The sequence below is a fragment of the Poecilia mexicana genome, unplaced genomic scaffold (assembly GCF_051168715.1).
Source record: "Poecilia mexicana isolate PSO_F unplaced genomic scaffold, ASM5116871v1 scaffold_4, whole genome shotgun sequence".
Lineage (NCBI taxonomy): Eukaryota > Metazoa > Chordata > Actinopteri > Cyprinodontiformes > Poeciliidae > Poecilia > Poecilia mexicana.
In genome coordinates this window covers 366,875-389,138 of record NW_028263373.1, presented here as the reverse complement: position 1 = coordinate 389,138, position 22,264 = coordinate 366,875, and the positions used below count along the sequence as shown (strand labels likewise).

At 35.7% G+C, this 22,264-nt stretch overlaps 1 protein-coding gene across 1 annotated transcript in view; it reads right to left on the bottom strand.

Annotated features, from left to right (window-relative positions):
- Positions 1 to 794: 794 nt before the first annotated feature.
- LOC106906235 (contactin-associated protein-like 4) overlaps positions 795 to 22,264 on the bottom strand; it is a 92,585-nt gene continuing 71,115 nt past the window's right edge. Inside the window, exons 17-24 of the mRNA XM_088004678.1 lie at positions 18,384 to 18,602; positions 13,230 to 13,469; positions 9,520 to 9,744; positions 8,360 to 8,493; positions 6,922 to 7,006; positions 3,212 to 3,427; positions 1,783 to 1,854; positions 795 to 991 (exon numbers count right to left, since the gene is read on the bottom strand). Coding sequence (XP_087860804.1) covers positions 795 to 991; positions 1,783 to 1,854; positions 3,212 to 3,427; positions 6,922 to 7,006; positions 8,360 to 8,493; positions 9,520 to 9,744; positions 13,230 to 13,469; positions 18,384 to 18,602 — 1,388 coding nt within the window. The remainder of the gene's footprint in view (positions 992 to 1,782; positions 1,855 to 3,211; positions 3,428 to 6,921; positions 7,007 to 8,359; positions 8,494 to 9,519; positions 9,745 to 13,229; positions 13,470 to 18,383; positions 18,603 to 22,264) is intronic.

Below are 22,264 nucleotides of genomic sequence, written 5' to 3'. Positions count from 1 at the left end.
ATATCTTATCTTAAATAAGACAAACGTAAAAGTAACTTTTCAGGAAGATATAGAGGCTTGTTTTAAGTCAATAATTCCTTAATATTGATGAAAACATACTAGTTCCATTGGCAGATAAATTAGAAAAAATATCTTGTTACAAGTGAAATAATCTGAACTTTTAAGTAGCAAAATTTCATGTTTTTGTTTCCTTTTCCTTAATTATTAAAATATATATGTGTGATTTTTGGTAGTTTATTTACTGATTATTTTGGGTGGATTATTTCACTTGTAAAAATAAATTTTTCCATGTTATAAGAGAAATAATATTCCAGTGGAACTAGAACTGGGTTGCTAGGTAACGGCCTGGACTTGGCTGGGGTTGCTAGGTAACAGTGCCTGTCTGTTGTGAAATAAGTGAAACAATCCACCAGTGAAACTATAACTTTTTTCTTCAATATTAAGGAATTATTTACTTAAAACAAGCCTCTACATCTTTCTACAAAGTTACTTATTTCAAATGTAAGACAGAAATAGAAACTAGACCAAAAATATTTGGTAAGATTTTGTGTTTTTGCAATGCAATGTTTATCATTCTCTGTTGGACAGAAAACTTTCGAAATGGATCTAAATAAGCACACAAATCACTACGAACTGTACAAGTTCAAATATTCAACTCTTTAAAGTGAGTCCAATATCTCTGCCAGTCCGTATTTACAAAAAATAAATAAATAAATAAATAAAACAAAAGGGGAAGAAGGAGTAAAGCACTGTTTGGTAATTTATCCAGCTCAGTCCTTTGAGGTTATTTTGTGCTAAATGAAAAACTCCTTCTGGTTTTCACTTTGAACGCTCAGAGAGTCTGGCTGGCCGCTGAACGGGAACGCGCGGCCGTCACCGGGCTGTGCCGCTTTCACTTCCTGGTTCCGATACGTCTCCTTCCTGAGGCAGATGAACCGAGCCAAGATGGCTGCCGCGCACACCACGATAAATATGACCACTGCAATCACACCTGAGAACCGCAAAACACACAGAGGCATCAGGACAGTAACATCCTGCTAAATACATAAAATAAATATTTCAATATTTAAATCAGAAGAGAAAATGTAAATATTGTATTAAAAAAATACTGAATAAAAAAATGTAGTTCTGTAATTACGACTGTGTAAGTTAGATAAAAAAAAAGGAGATGTAAAAATTCAGAAATTTTGTGGTTAATCTCAGAAATTTTCTAGAAAAAAACAATAAAATTTTTGGGTTTGAAAAGTAAAAAATTTGATAGAAAAATTTTCAGGTCAACAAATTTGGACACCACTGATGTCGGCCTTGAGGTTTTTGTCTTGAAAACTTGTTTTAAATTGGTCTTTTAAAATATTTAAATCAAAATTTTGATTAGTTGTGACCAACAGTAATCCATATTATCTCATGAATCTCATGAATCTATTGGAACTTAATTGCTGAAATAAATTGAATTATTGGTGGTATTCTAATTTATTAAGAAGGATTTGTGGGAGTAATTGGGTTTGTGCACCAAGCTGAAGGTTACCGTACTCTCTCCATCTTGAAAATGTCTCAGCATCACACTAATGGTGGACATAATTGCAGTGGAGAAGTTTGATTTCCCCTGACAGGTTTCAGCTTTTCTGACCAACCATCAGGTTTCTAATTGACATTTTTAGGGAAGCTCATGGATGACAAAGAGCTTTCAGGTGGGAGCATCAGAAAATGTTTAATATCTACTAAAAAAAATACTAATAAATATTTAGGATGAACTGTTGTCATTGGAAATATGACTGGTTTTACCTCCAACTAGAGCTGAATCACTGCGAATGGTGTTGACTAAAGGCTGGCCAGTATCCACAGAGTGAGGCTGGTCTATAGAAAAAATAAAAACATTTAGTATTAAGAAACCAACAAAACAAAAAAAGGGAAGTATCAGCGATCAAAATACCAAGAAATAAAGATTTAGTGTGTTTTCACACTTAGTAGTCTGGTGGATTCGGTTCAATTTGAGACCAAATTTGTAACATTTGTTACATTTTCAGCTGCTGCGGTTCGATTTCACACTGCAAAGTGTTAAACAAAACCAAACTAATAAAAACCTGTTCACCTCCTCGCCTGTGGGGGCGCTGCACCAAGAACCACTGAAGAAAATGACATGAAAACCACTGAAGAAGACACTGAGCGCAACTGCTAAAAACACAAAATCTGACCAAATAACTTCTAAAAAAAGATATAGGAGCTTTTTTTTTTAACTCAATAATTCTTAATATTGATTAAAAAAAAGTTTTAGTTTCACTGGCGGATTATTTCTATGATGGATTATTAGGGCCACTATAGATAAAAAAAACCCTCCAAACTCCTATTTAAAAATGTTTTTAAATTAATTGCAGAAATTATCTAGAAAAAAACTTGGATCTTTCTGAGTTTTAAAAGGTGAAAAATTTTGACTTTTGGAAATTTTCTTTTGAAACGTAAAAAAATTCCAAGTTTTTTATACAAAATTTCTGACTTTTCTAGAAAAGATTTCTTGGCGGAAGTTTACACCTCTTTTCTATCTAGAATGGTCACAATTCTCCATCAAATTATTATTTATAAAGTGGGATAAATATGTTGCTGCAAGTGAAAAGCTGCCAGTGGAACTAACACTTTAAAAAATTATATATTAAGGAATTATTGATTTAAAATAAGCTCGGAGTTAAAATAAGCTCTGTTTTGTCTTATTTCAAATGTACCAAAATATTTGCACAGGAAACGAGACCAGAATAATTTGTTTTGGTGTTTTTGCAGTGAACAAGCCTGAAAATTACATTCACCTTGTTTAATTTTTGGATTTCGGCATCTTTTTAAGCTGATGACAGTGTTAATTTGTATTTACTCTTCTGGGATTAATTGCAGTTTCACACCTCAACAATGAACCAAACTTTGTAGAAAGATGAACTAGAGTTTGATTAATTTGGATTAATCATGGCGGGTGTGAAATCAGCCTGAATGTAAATCAGCTTTAAAACAGAAGGAGTGAAAGTAGTTCCTGCATAAAGGTATTTCCAAAAGGTGGAAGGGATTTCCCCAGAGCTGCTTGATGACTCTCATCTGTCGCTGTGCCGACGTCTTCCTACTTACTGAGATGAATGCTTAATGAGCCATAAAAAATAAAATCCTAATGGATCTCCAGAAGTGTCATTTTAAAATCACAGCAGACCAGGAAAAGCTGCGGTTGTTCTGATTTTACCTGACAGTGAATGTGTCGTTTCTGCTGCGTAGGAATCGGCCTGAGCCGGCGCGGCGCAGCTCGACGCCATGACGGCGCCGGCGACAGAAACGCGGCCGTTGGGTCGCAGCAGAGCAGCTTTTAGAGGACAGATGGCGCCGAAGCGAACGGCTGACAGACAACCGGAGAAGCCAGCGGATGCCAAGCCGGCGAGATCCGCGCTCAGGCCTTCAGACTCTGAACAAAAACAAATTACAGCGTTAAAATACAGAAACATCAGTTTGTTCTCATGAGCTAATCGCTAATAAATGGCCTCAACAATTTGCTTTTATTACCAGATGGTATAAAACAAAACAAACAAAAAAGAAAATGTGTTTTTTTAGTGCTGAATGTTGGCAACAAAAATTATGTCATAGCCAACAAAATAACAATAAAATATACAACAATAAAATAAAACGTCCAGCACCGCATTGATGGGAAAATCAGCTTTTTGCTGCAAGATTTATTAACAGTAAATGTGGACAAAAATATTAGATTCTTAGACTTTGTTAGTTTAAAACTGGTTTATGGGCAGTGCAGTAAATTTCCACCAAATAATCACCAGGAAAAACAAGATGTCTTGAGTTTAAAGGGTCAAAAACATTGCTAGAAAAAAACAGAAACTTTGAAATAAAGCTCAGACATTTTCTAGAAAAAATTCTGAAATTTCTGATTTTTCTAGAAAATTTTAAACTTTTCAAACTCAAAAATTCCCAAGTTTTTTCTAGAAAATTTGTAAAAATAATCTTAAAAATTATAGATTTTTTTTCTGGCAAATTTTCAACCTCTAAATTTCTTTTTTTTAAGGTTTTGTTGGCTCTATTGGCCTCCATTCGAAAGCAATTTGACAGGAAGGAGGGTTGGGAGAGGGGGAAGACACACGGCAAATGCCACCAGGCCGGGAATCGAACCTGCGACCACCGGCACGAGGACCAAGGCCTCAACACATGGGCTGTGCCTTTTGCCTCTAAATTTCCATGTTTTTCCCCTCAAGTTTCTGAAAATAATCTGACAACTTCAGAATTTTGACTTTTTCAGCTCAGAAATGTCCATGTTCTAAAAAATGTCAGATTGTTGGTGGAAATTTATTCTTATTTTAATCTACAATGGCTCTATCTATCTATCTATCTATCTATCTATCTATCTATCTATCTATCTATCTATCTATCTATCTATCTATCTATCTATCTATCTATCTATCTATCTATCTATCTATCTATCTATCTATCTATCTATCTATCTACATTTTAGTGGAACTAGAACTTTAGTTAAATTAATATTAATTAAATTATTCATTTAAAACAAGCTCCTTCATCTTGGTAAAGTTAGTTTTGTCTCATTTCAAATGTTCTAACATATCTGCACTAGAAATGATACCAAAATTGTTAAGATTTTGTGTTTTTGCAGTGTAAGAACATTTTAAACTGACTGGTTTCACTTAAATGACTATAAAAACAAATTATTAATCAGTTTTTTTGTGGACAAAATAATTATGTATTAGCAGAATCTGCAACTATGCACAAAGTCATGGGGGAAATTAATAATAATTTCACAATTAGCTGATGAAAAGTTACTTATTTTCAATTAAAAATGTAGACTGGTATATTAAGACAATAAAAAAGTAAAATCTAGTCGCGGAGGCCGATCCATTAATCTTTTGACTGATTTCCTGTCAAAAGTTGTGAAACTGCTTCGATTGTTAAACGGTGGAGTCATTATTCACGAGGCTAAACAGCAGAAACCAGGTTATGCTTTAATGCAGAGCAGCTCGGCCATAAATACCAAAAGGTGACAGCTTGTCTTATCTGTAATATTAATACTTTAGGAAACACAAAAGGAATAATGAAATCACAATGAACTAAGCTCGGCGCATTAATCAGATGAAGAAAACAAATTCTCATCTTTTCTGCTGCTGTGGATCTAGAGGGGAAAAAAAGACGTTTGTGGCTTTAAGTGCAGGAGAGAAAAATGTCACCAAGTTTAATTTTGTTAAAAACAATCAGATAAAAGGATATAAATATTATGTATCTGGTGACAGAATGTTAAATTTTGAATTAGAAAATCTGACTAACAGGTACTGAACATTGACTCCAGCAGCTTCTGCTGATATAAATATCAGAATAAAACATTTATTCCTGCTGAGGAACCTGATTACGCAGCACATCGCTGCCAGGAAGTTAACTTGTAACCAGAGGGGGAAAAATATTCCATACATAAATATGACACGGCAGCATAACCTGGCTGGAGCGAGCATTTTATCAGCTGCATGCTTAATCAGGTTCAGGGTTTTAAATTGCAGATGAGTGACAGGAAGTAATCCCCCACATCCAATCTGTAGGTTTTATTGCTTTTAGCAGCTCCTGCAGTGACGATTCATCAGGTTTTATGTTATAAAATCATATTTATTTCTGGTTTACTTTCAATATTTCTTGTTTAGTTGTTGCTCCAATTTGCTCTATAATAAATGGTGGATATATCCTTTAGTCCTATAGTGGAGCAGAAAGCAGAAATAAATCAAAATAAGGTAAAATTAAGTTTCTCAGAGAGTTTAGAGTCACAGATTTGATTTCTACATGGTCAAAAATGCACAGTTTGATGCCAGAATCAACGATGCTGTGGAAGTCTGCATTTATAGCAAGATGTAATAATTATATCCCTGATGTGGCGGCCATCTTGAAAATGGGCAGTCATGTTGACTTTTAAGTGGTTTTTCAAAAGAGGAACATAAGGACCATCTGAGCCAAATTTGGTGTTTGTATCTCCATTTGAAAGAATCTAGTAAAATATTATGTTATCTGCTGCATGATAACAGAAATACGGAAAACAATCACGTAAATACAGCGACGATTAAGATTACTGAAAAAAAAAAAGAATTCAAATTTAATCTTCAAATTCTAACTTTTCTTCAGAATTCATACTTTTTTTTCCTTCTGGCATTTTCCTCAGGATTCTGAGTTTCATCTCACATTTCTGATTTGTTTCCCTCAGACTTGAGACAGAGAATGTCAAAATTTTTGGTCACAAAAATGTTGACATTTTCCAGGATTATAATTTTTATGTCAAGAATCTGCCGTTTTTCCTCAAAGTTCTATCTTTTTCTCAAAATTCTGATATTTTTCTCAGAATTCTGAATTTAATCTCAAAATTCAGATTTTTTTCCCCCTTAGGAATTTCACTTTTTTTTTTTGACATCAGACTTTTTTCTCAAATTTTGACTTTTTTTTCCAGAATTATGACTCATTTCAGAATCTGACTTTTTTAATTTTTACTTTTTCTCAGAATTCTAAATTTTCTCCCCAAAATTCTGAATTTAATCTCAAAATTCAGATTATTTTTTTTCTTATCAGAATTTTGACTTTTTTTTCTGTGAATCCTGACTTTTGGTCTTAGAAGAGCGAAGTCAGAGTTCTGAGCGGTACCGTTTCCCCGTTGGCCTTCAGGTTAGTTTTTTGGACAGTTTCAGATGATTCTGTTTATCGATCAGTCACCGTGAATGGGGACCAATCAGGTGAGTCACTGTGGCAGAAATGAAGCTGAAAGTGAAACTGAACAGTTCACTTTGAGCAGAGATTTACTGATCTATTTTCTGTTGACTCCAGTCCTCTGAACACAAACGCCTTGGTCACAAACAGAAAACGACTGATAATGTTTTACTGCTTGGTACTGAACTGGATAAAAATAACTTTATTTACCTGGAACTCTCCCCAGAATGATGGATTTAACGTTAAACTCCACGTCAGACGTCACGTTGAATTCCTCTCTGGTATTCTGGTCAATCTGAAAGATTATTGATTAGAAACAAAATCTAAAAGCAATAACATTCTGTTCAGTAAAGATCATTTACTATGCATTAAGAAGGATTAAATGAGGAAAGAAATTAAAAGCAAGTTGCAAAATTTTTCATATGACTTTCTCTTATTTTTGTCTTTTTAGTTTGTCACAAGACACTTTAATGTATTTCATTAAGATTTTAATATTTCCAAACACAATTCAGTGCAAATAGGCCCATCACGATAAATTTTACTATAAATTGTTCCTGTAATTATTGCGATAAATGATAATGTTGTTTTGAGACCATTTTCATGTAACATATTGATAACGGCATAATAACGCAGGTTTCAAAGACAAACTTTAATTTTGTACAGAACTCAAAACACTGGAAGATATTTTAATTATAAACAAAAACAATAAATAAAACTGAAGTAAAAACAACCGAAACCATAAATAAAATGGATTCTGATGACTTTGTAAACAAAACTGCACTTCAAAAAATATCAGATCATTAGAATGCAAATCATTGAGCTCATTTTAATTTATCATGTGATTAATTGATTAATTGCCCCACATTGCCACTGATACCCAATCTAGAATTTTAATATGGGAGCCAATACAGATATTAATATTGGACTGGTGCAGCTCTAGTACATTCTGAAATCAATCAAAGAAATAGCTAAAATAATTAATTATTAACATCTTTATATTATTTTGTACCTCTAATTTTCTGTTTGCATTAAGTTAGGACATGATGTAAACACACACTCATCAAATAAAATGACTTAAACGCAACACTTCTTACGCATGAAGTCAACCTGTAACATTGATTAGTTTGAAATTGAATATTAATATAAAAACATTTTGAAATATTAAAGGAAATCTTTGTCATGCCTGTTGCTACCGGCAACAGCTCAGCTTGTCAACGAATCTAAAAACAGCTCTGACCTGTCAGGTATATGGGGAGGTGTGTGTGTGTGTGTGTGTGTGTGTGTGCGTTTGTTTGTAATACCTTGTGGGGACGATTTTCCTGACATATGCTACGTTGTGGGGACCAATCGCTCCTCGTGGGGACCTGAGCCTGGTCCCCACGAGGGGAAACCCTGTTTTTGGGTCAGGGGTCAGAGTTTGGGCTAAGGGATGAATTGAGTTTTGGTTAGGGTTAGGGTTAGGTATGTTATGGTTAGGGTTAGGAAAAGGGTAAAGGTAAGGTTTAGGCTGTAGAAATTAGTAGAAATGAATGGAAGTCAATGGAAAGTCCCCACAAAGATAGCAAAACAAACATGTGTGTGTGTGTGTGTGTGTGTGTGCGTGTGTGTGTGTGTGTGTGCGCGTGCGTGCGTGTGTGTGTGTGTGTACCTGCACTGCCACAGTGTCCGCCTGTCGCCTGACGGTCACAGTGTGCAGACAGCCGTCAGCTAAGTTCATGACTCGGCTGCTCAACACTTCCTCGTCTCTGTTGCTGTGCAACTTGTACCTCACTTCTAACTCACCTACAAAAAAACAAACAAAACAAATAAATCGATGGAGACTTAAAGGTAAACACACAAAATAAAAATTACAACAGACAAAAGTGTATTAAATGTACATTTTCTATCCTGAAAAAGGAACTCTAACTGCACAGGCACATCTAAAATAAGTTTAATATTTTGGAAAAAGTTCAATATTTTGGTCAAAATGTGATTAAACACAGAGTGAAAGATTTAAAGTCTATGTTTGCTGCAATTGTGAAGATTATGGCGTGGAGATTAAGAAAACCTCAAATTTAGGGTCTTGGAAAATTTGAAATCTGAGAAAAAATTAAATATGGAAACTCACAGTGTCACCAATGAAGTTAATGAACACAAAACACCTGAAAAGATTCATGAGCTCAACTTTGATGTCAAAATTTTGAATTTTTTCTCAAAATTTGGACATTTTTTTTTCAGAATTATTTTTTTTCTTCTCAGAATTCTTTAACTGAATCTCAAAATTCTGACTTTAATATCAGAATTCTGAGGTTTTTCCTCAAAATTCAGATTTTGTTCCTCAAATTTATGAAGTGAATGTCATAATTCAGACTTTAATATAAGAATACTGACCTTTTTCAGATACTTTAGATTGATTTTTACCTAAAAATTCAGACTTTAGTCTTCTCAGACAAAAGTCAAAATTGTGAGGAAAAAAAACAGATTCATTTTTTACTGGCCCTAATCTTCTGTAAAAAGCCCACCACCCTTTACATCAGTAAGCGAAGCTGCTGTGCTTCCAGATTGTAACAACTGCTGTTCTCCAGAAAAGACAGGAGCTGCATGAGAAGAATAAACCAAAGGAAAGTTTGAGTGATTGCTGCTGATGTTTGGATATTCCTCCAAACATTTCTTGAACCTTTCTGAACTGATGTGTGCGTGTTGAAATGGCTTTAGACAAGCTAACAACGTGTGACAGAGCAAATCCATAAAACAGAGAAAAGTAGCTGAATGAACAAAAGGGCCATAGGTTATAAGATCAGAAAATCTTTGTCTGACAAAAGTCCTCACCATGTTTATTGATGAGCAGGATCAAGTATTGCCTGTAAAAAGAGCTGACATAGAGCAGCGGCGCGGGGCTTCGACTGGTCCTGAAGCTCAGGGAGACGTCGTCTCCTCTCAGTGTGATATCGGAGTAGATGGATGAGTGCAGAGAGCTGCTGTTCTTGCTCTCCTCATATGGCTTCTTTACGATATATGTGATGGATGTTGTCGGCTCAAAGCTGCCTGAAACTTCTGGAAGATAAAAAAGTCAGAGGCAGTTATCTGTGGGCAAGCTGACGGGAATCCTGCTAAAATGTGGCCACAAACTCCAGTGATGGAGTTTCAACCAGGTTAGCATTAGCATTTTTTTCATCACAGCGACGACACACGGCATGCATACGAAATGTAGTGTTGACATGAAACATTTCAACTCCTGAATTCTGATGGGTTTTTCCTTCTGAAAGTAAATGGTTTAATTGCACCAACATGTTAATTTAATATACATTTTTGCTAGGATTACATGTACAGCTGTAGACTTCTTACAAATATTTCTAAATTAACCACAAAATCACAAAAACAATCAACGTGAAAAGATGTTCAATATAGTTTAATTTTAAGAAGTACACTGCAAAAACACAAAGTCTTACCAAGTAATTCTGGTCTAATTTCTAGTGCAAATATCTTAGTACACTTGAGATAAGGCAAAACTAACTTACAAGTAGTAAGCAAGAAATAGGAGCTTATTTTAGGTCAAAGATCCTTTAATAATGAAAGTTCTAGTTACACTGGCAAATTATTTCACTCATAAAATATTTCCCATGTTTCCCATGAAACAATCTGCCAGTTACAAACATTCACCCCCCAGCAAAACTCAGCCTGTTACCTAGCAACCCCAGTGGAGTTCCGCCCGTTACCTAGCAACCAGTGCCAGCACAGTTAGTCAGCTGGTTTTATTGCTGTAAAATGGCTGCTAGGAAAGACATTTGCTTCAAAGTCAACAGCTTTATGTAACATTCTGGGCTTAATCAACTTTTAACCAGCTAGAATTGCACAAATAACATGTTCTGTTAAGACCCGCTTGTCAAATTAAAAGTATCTTATAATTATATTCATTATATCAAGATTTATGAATTATTTTTATTAGTCGTAATATTTCAATCTTAAATGTTGTGTTTTTATTAGCTGTGAGAAAAAAAATCATTATTAGCAGAAATAAAGGCTTGAAAATCATCTTTGTGTAATTAATCTATGGTAGGGATGTCCAAAGTGTGGCCTGGGGGCCATTTACAGCCGTTCGAGTGGTTCTGTCCGGCCCTTGTCCACAATTTAAGAAAAGCACAGACATATTTCACCAGACTCTTCATGGTGATACATTTAAAGCAAATTAAGGGAAAAAGAATAATGTGGACAAATTAAAATAGTGTTCAAATAGAAAACTTTAGGAACAAAACATTCAAGTTTTATTAACCACATTTTTTGCTCTCATTTTCATTTAACAGAATGTAGCAGCAGAAACACACATTTCAGACTCTTTCCATCAGGTTAGTAGAAATTATTAAAACATAGTGAATTTAGTTTGTTTTTACAATAGAATTTTTTTCCATAGCAAAGTAGATATTTGGTGACCCACAACTTATTTTAGCTCAACAGTTGTGGCCTCTGTTGGAAAAGGTTTGGTCTCCTCTGATCTGTATGAAACACTAACTACATTGAGCTAATGTAATAAATAAGCTTTTCAAAAACATTCCTATTATTGAGTAATTTCTGACTTGGACAGCTATAGCAACTGGAACGGGAGCCTGGAGATGCCATTGATTTGAACTGGAACTTCAGAAAAACATGAACTGAATTATTGGGAATGTAACATTTCCAAACATAATACAGTAAACTCATAATGCCAATGTCCCATGCTACTTTAACCACACAGCAGGCATGCTACTGAATTTATGGGACGTAGAAATCCTTTAAAGGTCATACACCAATAAGAAACACAGTCAGTAAACACCAGCTGTCTGTGGTTTCTGTTGCAATTGTAACAGCATGTTTAGATTAAATCTTGCAGCAACAATATTTCTCGCTCTCTGTACTACATTTTAAGATTAAAAATAAAGTTATCATTAATAAAATTTGTTAATACGTTAATAGAAACATGTGAAGTACCTGAGCTCATCATCTGATGTATAAAAACTTTGAAAGAAGTAAAACAAAACCCAGCTGAATGTTGTGTGTGCCAGACGTCACTTTCCAGTGGAATAAAGTGGCTGTCAAATTCCTCTGAGAAGCTGGCTTATGTCGCTGCCTGTCACCACTATATGAAACCGGCAAACAACAAATATTATTTTGGAGGGCCTCTGGATAACATGTGCGGACTGAGCTGTCAAGATAAAATGCAATAAAATGCAGTAACATAGGCTGCTGTTCAAACACAGACTCATATCCGGCTATATGAGAGGAGCGAAGTGGCTTCTGAAAATCAAAACAAGCCGGCGTAATAACAAAAGATGAAGACAACAGGAGGAGGAAACTTCTCAGGTGTGAAGTTTATCTTATGGAAGGTGACAAAGTAAAGAAAAACACGCAGGGAATCTTCTTGAGTTTTATACAAAACATGTTTGCGCAAAATCATCCTTAGATAATGAGATTCTTAGTTTGTTTGAGCTTCTTTCAGTAATGAGAAATAAGCTGCTGCTGTTGGCCACGGCCCCAACTCAACATTTACACTCGCAAGTGAAAATGGATGTGCAATGGTACATTCATACAACTTTGAAAAGCAGAAATGGAGCCTCCTGCACAACCAACAAGAATGCAGCAAGTTGTTCCTGGATGGTAATTCAACAAGAAAACACTTGTCTTTTCCAGCAGCCATTGTAGAGCACATGCAGCGGTAAAACCAGCTGACCTAACATTCTGGAGCACAGCTTTGGTTGCTTGGTAACGGGCGGAACTCTGCCGGGATTGCTCGGTAACGGGGTTGCTCGGTTACAGGGTTGCTCGGTAACGGGGTTGCTCGGTAACGGGGTTGCTCGGTTACAGGGTTGCTCGGTAACAGTGCAGTGCAACTCAACAATTGGGAGGGTTTTGAAGCGACTTGTTTTTCAGACACCAAAAAACAAACTCATTGCTAAAAAAAATGGCTTGAGTTTTTTTTTTTAAGTGCTTCAGATGTTTTTAGAAGCAGTTGAGATGCAAATGGAAGTAGAAAAAAAAGTAAAATATGAATCGTTTTGGAGTCTTATTTTCATAGGAATCTTAATAACTGTGTTTTATTGAAGTTTCTACTGTAACTCTGAGACAATCAAAGGTTCCCAATCTGCATAATCAGTTTTTCTTCCCCCTTGTGATAATTTGTGCCAGCAGGAAATGTGCTGCCCTACTTTAAATCTTACAAACCTATATTGAACTACATGCTGAAATTATAAATGATCTCATATATCCAAGAGAATTAAATTGTCAAAGCAGCTGTAGGGATTAGAAACTTCAACAACCCAATTTGAACTCTCAGTGGAGATTTTCTTTTAATTTCTTGACAATATTAGACCATGTTTCCCCCAGGCTTTCTTTCTTTTGCTGCAGCTTGTGATCTGTCAATTAATATCCTGCCAATCTTCATGTAGGAATATCTAGTGGATATAAATCTACAAAAGTGTGAAAAACCCAATTCTCACTGTAGAAAGTTTTTAAAACCTTCAGGGTTTTTTCTTATGAATTTCCTGGTAGAGTTGTCAGTGTGTCTGCACCTTCGTGACAGAAGACTCCGGTGTAGGCAGAGCGGCTGCAGTCACAGGAGAACCCGCTGGCCCTTTCCACACAGCGACCCTGGTTCTGGCAGAGCGCTGCGTAGCTGCTGCAGTGCCCGGGGCAGCCGGGTCGGACGCCAGGTGTGATGCTTGCCCTCTCCTCCAGGTCCAGTGTGACGCCGTTCAGCTGCAGAGAGCGGATGCAGCCCAGAAAGCCTTTCTGCCGTGACGCGGTGCCTCCTGCAAAGAAAAACCAAGAACACCACTGTAGCTACACCAGCTCTTTTTTTCTCATTCCTTGTTAAATTTGAATGAAGGAGGCAAAAACCTGGTTTGTACTCTCACTCAGTCTATTGTAAACTTGCTTCCTTGAATAGGTTATTGTAGGTCAATGAGCTACAAAACATGGTGATTACACTTTTGGCACACACAAAAAAAATGCAGATTTTAGTGTGCATGTTTGCCAAATGAGATTATAGTTATAAAATGTTATTCTAATTAGTAGAGTTGTACTCTTCTAATTCTTCTTTCTTTATTAATTGCCAGTTAGTTTGTCGTTTGATTGGTTTTCTTAAGTGTCACAAAGATGTAGTGACACTTTATTTATGTAATAAATTACCGAACTGGATTTTCACCAAGTCATAATTTGTTAAATCATACTTCATCACCTGAACCTGCAGGTGAAAATTAGCTTCTTTTTTTTTTTTTTTTGGTATAACCTGGTGCCATGCACCTCTTGGTTAAAAGTAAATGTATATTGCTTCTGTGAAATAAATATAAATTATAAGGCAGAAAGTTGTTCCTGTGTGGTAAGTATGACAAAACAATTGTCTTTTCCAGCAGCCATTGTACAGTGAATGCGGTGATAAAACCAGCTGACCAAACGTGCTGGAACTGAGTTTGGGTTGCTAGGTAACGGTGGAATATCAGGGGTTGCTACGTAACAGGCTGGGCTTCACAGGGTGTTACATTATGGAGGTTTTTAAAACAGCTAATTTTCCAGACACCAAAAATCATTAACTTTTTTTTCCCCAAAAACCAGTTGGGTTTGTTTTTAGAAACAGTTAAGACCCAAATAAAAGTACAGAAATCTACAAAATGGGAATTTTTGTATAATAAGCCCCCTTAGTTCTCCTCCTTTCATCCCAATATGTTTACAAATCACTGCCTTTTTCTGTGGTACGATATGTCACACAGTAGTAAAGCAACAACATACGCTGGGTAGCATTATTTTTTGGCTTTTTATTGATTAACTACTTGGCTGATGGGCCATTTGCTGTGTGATAATAAGTCTATACTCTGACAAGTGAAAGGAAACCTGACTCTCCTTCCACATGATAATTAACATTCAACGAATCAACCAAACGCAGAGACTTGGCAAAACAACATTTTTCCTCCAGGTCCAACCTGCCCACCCTAATCTGTGCATCACAGACTGGAGTCGTCTTCCGGTTTGAATTTGAAAAACCTCGATATGCTCAGTTCAAACTTTCCGGCACCATTACTTTAAAAAATAAATTTTGGCAGATCTAAATCTAGTCCACCTACTTCAGGTTTTGCTGTAAAGATTAGGAAGGAATAACAGTGTGAGTTGGAGAAAAGTCGTTTCCTAAGGGATGCAAATAAATGACGACTAAATGAGGGAAAAGGACTGGAGCTGCCTGCAAGACAGAAATCCTGTGAGTCAGACCCAAAATCCTGCATGACAGCAACAATTTCAGCCATTTAAGCTGTTTTACTTTCCTACCACACTTTGTTAGAGCATAAACCTGTTGAGGCCTGTTCTCACTTCAACAGATAGAGAAGCAGGGGGACAATTTACCATCGACAAGCATATGGGCACTAAACTTCAGACAAAAACAACTTTTCAAGCAAAATAGCTGGAAATTAAGAAGAAAAACACAACGCTGCCAAACCAGGCTGGCAGTCATTTCATATTTCACTTAAAGTTTGAGCTTTCTCCTGTTTACCTGGAAAATCTGTGACTTTGAAACTCAGAAATTTTAATGTTTTTTTCCCCAAAATTTCTGAAAATTATTGAAAAATGTCTTATTTTCTCTCTTTTTCTCAGAATTGTGACATTTTACTCAAAATTTTGATATCAGAATTCTGGCTTATCAAAATTTTGATTTTTTTCTCAGAATTCCAAATTCTCTCAGAATTCAGATCAGAATTTGATCCCCGAAGATTAAAGCCAGAATTCTGAGATTAAATTCCAAATTCTTTTTTGTTGGTGTCCCTAATCGTGTCCCGTATAAATGCTGCTGTTTGCGGTCGAACGTTCACGCCTTGAAGGAAACCGTTTGGTCTCTTAGGGTTGTATAATTTCCGCTGGCTGCAGAATCTCATGTCAGTGTTTCTCTGCTTTAGTGAGATTCCACCCGACATCGCTGCGTTGCTTCCTCCAAAAGCTGTTTTAGGACAGACGATTTTTGGGTTTTTCACTCAACTATACTGCTAAACTCAAAAATGTATTTTCTTTTCAACTGGGACACAATTTAAAGGAAAATAAACATGATGCTATCTAGTGAAAAAAAAATTATAGAAAGAAGCTTGGTTAAGTGTAAGTGTCACCATTTTACCCAAAGGGACAGTGCAGCTTACCCAACAAGCACCCACTGTAATCTTTACACCAGTGCAGTAAGCCATTTATCGAAGCATGAACACTTTTGCTGTTTTGTGAGTTTTCTTTTCACACACGGATAAAACAACAATTCTACAGGAATAGAACTGGGATTCCTCAAATCCACCTTGAATAAGATCTTTGTTGACAGCACAACTGACGGCTCAGAAAGCTGTGGATCTCATAATCCCCACATTCCCACTTCCATTCAAACGTCCCATCAACGTCCCGGCGATCAGACCAGTGGATTCTGATCAGAGTCTCTTCTTCATGGCTGCTGTGAGAGGATTATGAGATTAACCCCGTCAGCCAGTCAGTTCTGCATCTTTCCAGCTTCATCATTATTCAGCGTTGCTTTTATTTCATTCAACATTCATGTGTGTAAATGTTCATAATATTTGCAGAGATAAATCCCTAAAACCAAGGATGGATTTCTTTCTTCTGTTAAATTATTGAGGAAAACCTCAACAGTCAGTTTCCTAAAAGCACTTTGTTGATGATTCAAGGGAAAATTAATCATCATCGTTTATTAAAATTAAGGTCCAAAACAAAACCTGTGGCATACTTGTAAAGCAGGGGTCCCCAAACCTTTTCCTGTGAGGGCCACATAACTTTCCCCTTCTCTGCTGGGGGCCCGGAGTCAGTTTGTAACAAAAAAAGTGTGATGATTGCAGGAGCCTAAATGTAAAAAATTGTTTTCCAGAAAGCACAATCAAATGACCCTGTCTGGGTTCTTCACAGAACAAAAGTCAGGAAATAAATAATAACACTATTAATGAAATAAATAATAACCAAATAACCCTCTCTGGGTTCTTCACAGAAAAAATCCAGGAAATAATGCTATTTATGAAATAAATACCGTATTTTCCGGACTATAAACCGCATCGGCAAAGTTTAAAAAACCCCCCCAAAAACCAGTAAACATATACATATAAGCCGCACCGGGCTAGAAGCCGCAGATATCTCTGCCGCTCCAGGTTTTCCACAACGATGCAGCAGCAGCAGAGGGGGGCAGACACCCAAAATTTGAGTCAAAACAGGTCAATTGAATATCACATTTATTACAGTTGAAAAATAAAAAGTTGCCAAGTTTAGATTTAACTGAACTGATTACGGTAGTTTCCAAACAGTAACTGTAACAGTTCGTGTCTGCTACTAGCATGAGCTAAATGAAAATGGGCGCCTTCTTCTTCTTCTTTAGAGTTCAACAGCAGCTTGCATCCATTATTGTTGCACTACTGCCATCTACTGGATCCTAATATCTACACCTCAAATTCTCATAATGATCCCAGTATTATTTAAAAAAAAAAAAAAAAGTCTTCTTTTTCCCCTCAACGCTATTTAACTGATCAACAACATTCTCAAATTTCAATTCCCTATAAAACCTAATTCCGTTTAATGGGCTCTTTCTTCTTTTATTTCCAATTTTGACTTCCAATGACTCACTTCCTGCTAAAGAGCCCCCTGGTGGTTGAAGAAAAATCCACATAAAAGCCGCATGGTTCAAAATTTAGGAAAAAAGTAGCGGCTTATAATCCCGAAAATACGGTATATGAAAAAAAAAAAATCTAAATGCTCTCAGGTATTGTTCAGGGGGCCGCACCAAATGTGGAGGCGGGCCGGATTCGGCCCGCGGGCCATAGTTTGGGGACCACTGTTGTAAAGAGTACAAAAACGTGCAAAATTCACTTTTTCCACATTTTTGTGCTTCCATTAGGGTCTTTACTGCTTCTAAAACAGACGAAACACTTAAAAAACACCCAACTTTTTCTTGGCAATAAGTTAATGTTTTATGGTATCTAGAAAATAACCTGTTTCAAAAATATTTGAAATGTAACATTACAACTCAGCAGGGAATCAACCGTTACCTAGCAACCCCAGCCAAGCCCAGCCTGTCGCCTAGCAACCCAAGCAGAGGTCCAGCACATTTGATCAGCTGGTTTTACTGCTGTATGCACTGCACAATGGCTGCTGGAAAAGAGAAGTGTTTTGTTTTTTGATTTTCCATCCAGAAACCACTTGCTTCTGCTTTTCACAAATGTAAGGTTGTATAATTGCAGCAATTTTCACGTGTGAGTGTAAACATCGAGTTTGGTGGGTGTAGCCAGCAGCAGCTTATTTGGATTTCAAATGACCAGATGCCCTAACACAAAAGTCAGTAGGCTGAGCAGACTAAAATATCATTATCTAAGAATAATTTTGTGCAAAACAAATATAATAAAAATATTTTGTATTCCCCATAGACCTATTTTAACCTGTTCAAGGGGACATAATAGATCACCATCAAATAACAAAACAGTCTTTTCAGACGCTCAAAGTTTGCTGAAACTAGCAAAGCTACTTAATCTCAAAATCAGCATTTCATGTATAATGTGATCTGCTCAGATCTGATGAAAAACTGCTTAGTTCAAACTTCTGTTCACCTTGTTAAAGAGCAACGTCCTGCTGAAAGCTCGTTCCCACCTAAAGTGAGCATCACAGTTCGTTCTGTTGTCAAGTCATATGGGAAAACTCCCACCTTTGCTTCTCACCTATAAATAGCTGGCTGTTGAGCTGCAGATGAATAAATCCATCAGTCGGAGCTTCTTGTAGGGCAGCAGGCAGGCCGTCGACGCGCAGCGACGCCTCCTTCACGTTTCGCTCCGCTCTCACGCTGTGCCACCGGTCGTCATTTAGCGGGAGGTCGGAGTGCACTTTGACCTCCAGAGGTCCGTTCCCCACATCAAAAGAGAAGACGACCTCTGTGGAAGCTGACGAAGATGAAACATAAAACCATAAAATAAACATAAAATAAACACTTATATTTATCATGCCTTTCATGAGTAAGAAAGATTAGCTGTATATTTTTTCTTTGATTTTAATGAAGTAAACAGACACAAAAATCAGTAAAATCCTTTTTATAAAAATAAAGACACTGTTTGTGGATGTTGGCTAATTTAATCTGTGTGAAATAATTTCTCTCACAGTTTGATGCTGAGAAAAACAAGTAAATGTTCAAACAGCTCAGTGAATAAAATGTAATAATTTATTCTAAACAAATTGCTTCACAATAATTGAAAATAGTTTTTGTTCTTGGACTCAGAGCTGTAAAATGAGAGCGTGATGTGAGTGAAGTGGAAATATTTTGGATGTGTCCATCATACAAACATACAACAGAGAAAATAATGTAAAATAAAATTAAATTATGAGAAAAAAGTAATACAATTACAACAATAAAGTCATAATATGAGAATAGTCATAATAATTAAAGAATAAAGTCAGTCTTACGAGAATAAAATCATAATATTAAGAGAATAAAATTGAATAAACAGAATAAAGCCAAAATAATGATAATACAGTTAAACTATTATAAGTAATATTTATGAGAAAAATGTTGACATAATAATAAAAGTGTAGAATTATGAGGATAAAGCCAGAATATTATGACTCATATTATTTCAACTTTATTTTTGTACAACCTTATTCTCTGAATTTTATGACTTTATTCTTGTAATGTTGTAATGTTATAATTTATTCTTGTAATAATCAAGTTTTATTAAGCAGCACATTTTGCTTTTTAAACATTTATTACCATATTTCTTTGCTCTAGTCATTTTTAAGGATGGTTTTCTCTCATCTGACACCGTTTTTAACAAACGTTTTGGCTGGTCGTGTTCCTCCATCATTAAATGCCGAACTGACCGTCTGCTGACGGACAGACGTACGGAAGCCAAGAGCTGCCACCAACATGTTTCTGTGTGTGCTGCTATCGCCCAGGTTTCATTTAAATAAATTCAGTTTATTTATATTACTCTGATTCACAACAGAAGTCTGGAGGAATTTGCCAAGACGAACAGATTTAGTTTAACGCTAAAACGTAAAGTCACTTTAATTTAATCATCTAGAAAGAATTAAAATCTTTTCACATTTTAATGTAGTTATAAAACATCGCAAAACTTTGTTAGGCTGCATAAGACGGAGTATTAGAGCCATGCAAGGAAAGTAAAATTACGAGAATAAAGTCGAGATAAGAATTAGGTTATAGTATTTCAACTTTATTCTCATAATACTGACTTTATTCTAAAAATATTGACATTAAATAATAATTTAAATAATAACTTATTTAATCATTCAAATTATGACTTTATTCTCACAATTTGTTTACTATATTCTCATAATAATGACATCTTTCTCATATTTACTAATTAAAGTAAAAATTTAATAATTTGTTAATTTAAATGATTTTATTCTCCCAATACTATAACTTTATTCTTGTAATTTTATTTTTCTTACTATTCTTACTAATACTCCATAATACATTCAAAATATACAAACATGTGAGGCTAATAATAAACCAATTTAATGCTGACTTTTTACTGTTGTCCAAAACAAACACAGATTCTCTTGCCTACAGGATTTATTTATGTAAAACTATATTTATGATTGTGATTTTCATTAAATACGCTCTAGAGAAACAAAAATAAAAACATATTTTTTAGATGGATGGAAAAGCCATATGCGCTTAAAACACAAAGTAGAAATTTTTTATTTAGCTCCATTTTTCATGGACGAACTGTTTTTCTCTTCATGTTTATTCATTAAGTTTCACATAAGAACTGTTCCCACAGCCGGTGAAGGCGGACGGATTGATTTGTTGATGCCGTTTTATCCGTCTGCTCTCTGTGTTGCAGTTAAAGTCCCACATTCACTAATTTCAACCCGGGCGAGAGGCCAGGACTCCTGGAGCATTTCAGATCCGTCCTTCTCTGCTTTAAGTACTATATCACCTTTTCCACGTTTTTGTACTTCGATTTTGGTTTCCACTGCTTAAAAAAACACGCTGCCATTTTTTTGGCGATAAATTAATGTTTTTTAGTGTCTGGAATCATGAATCATTTCAAAAACCTTCCAAATGTAATGTCACAAATCAGCAGCCATTGTGACCCTTGACCTAGTAACCTCAGAGCAGCCCAGCCCGTTACCTAGCAACCCCAGCGAAACTCTACCCATTGCCTAGCAACCTAAGTAGAGCTCCAGCACGTTTGGTCTAGTTTTACCGAAGTCTGGTCTGGTCTGCTTCCTCAGAAACAAAACCAAACATGAAGAAACGTCATTCAGCTTCTATTCACCATAAATCTGGAACAAACCTCCAGAAAACTGCAAATAAATAATAATAAAGTCATAGTATTACAAGAGTAAAGGCATATGTGAATAAAGTCAAAATAATGCGAGAAAAAAGTCGTAATAATACTGGAATAGTCGTTAATACTTAGCGAAAAAAGTCAAAATAATGAGAATAAACTTGGAATATTACTTTATTCTGATTTTATTTTTACTTTCTTCTCATAATATTATGAAAATAAAGTTGAAATAATACGAGCATAAAGTCATTATGACCTGTTTAGAGTTGCCTTTGATTAGTGTAAATTGAACCCTGATCAATATATTTGATGTACATTTGGCTGATGATTTTAATGAAGAAATTTGACAAAAAGTAATGTTTATTGCTTGTTTCATAACTGATGACTGAAACATAAAATAATCCTTTGAACTGCCTTGTTGTTGAAATGTGCTACATAAATAAACATGACTTGACTGACAATGGCTGCTGGAAAAGACAAGTGTTTTGTTGTTGACTTAACATCTAGAAACCACCTGCTGCATTATTGTTGGTTGTGCAGGAGGCTCCACTTCTGCTTTTCCAAGATGTAAGATTGTATAATTGCACTTCTGTTTGCAGCCACTTTCAAATGCGTTTAAGTGACAGACTCTCTAAAACATCTCATTCTGAAAGGAGCTCAAAATTACCAGAACTGATAAAAAAAAAGTAAAATCTCAATATAAAAGGATGATTTTGTGGAGAAAACTGTAATGAACATGTTTTGTATAGACCATATACCTATCTTATACTCCTAATCACTTGGGGAAACAAAAGCAGAGTGCTTTTCTTTATTTTTTCCAAAAACCACAATAAAAAATCATGATAAAAACTGCCACTCTCTTGTTCTAGTTAAGAAACTATAGGCTGCTGCAGGACTGAGATAAAAATGAAAACACGCACAAGCAAACACTCTCAAGGAATCATAACTTCATTTGGAAACAGCTGTCTGGCTCCAGCCATGTTATGAGTAATAATGATTCAGAGACATCTTAACTCCAGCTGTCACGATAACAACGCAGTGCAACGGAAACCTGCGTGCGCTGAGTTAACAATGAGTCTTCTTCATGGAGCAGCAGCAGCAGCGTTCGACTCAATCTGTCTATTTCTGCAAGCTAGCTACACTTTTACTCACGCTGAGTGAATTTACAAGATCTAAGATCAACACATGAAGTTTATATACAACTTAATGCATCCAGTATGGGGTGAAAAACTCATTTTTGTTTTGGCTCATATCAAAATCAGGTGGGTCTTTGGAAAATAAAGATAAATAAT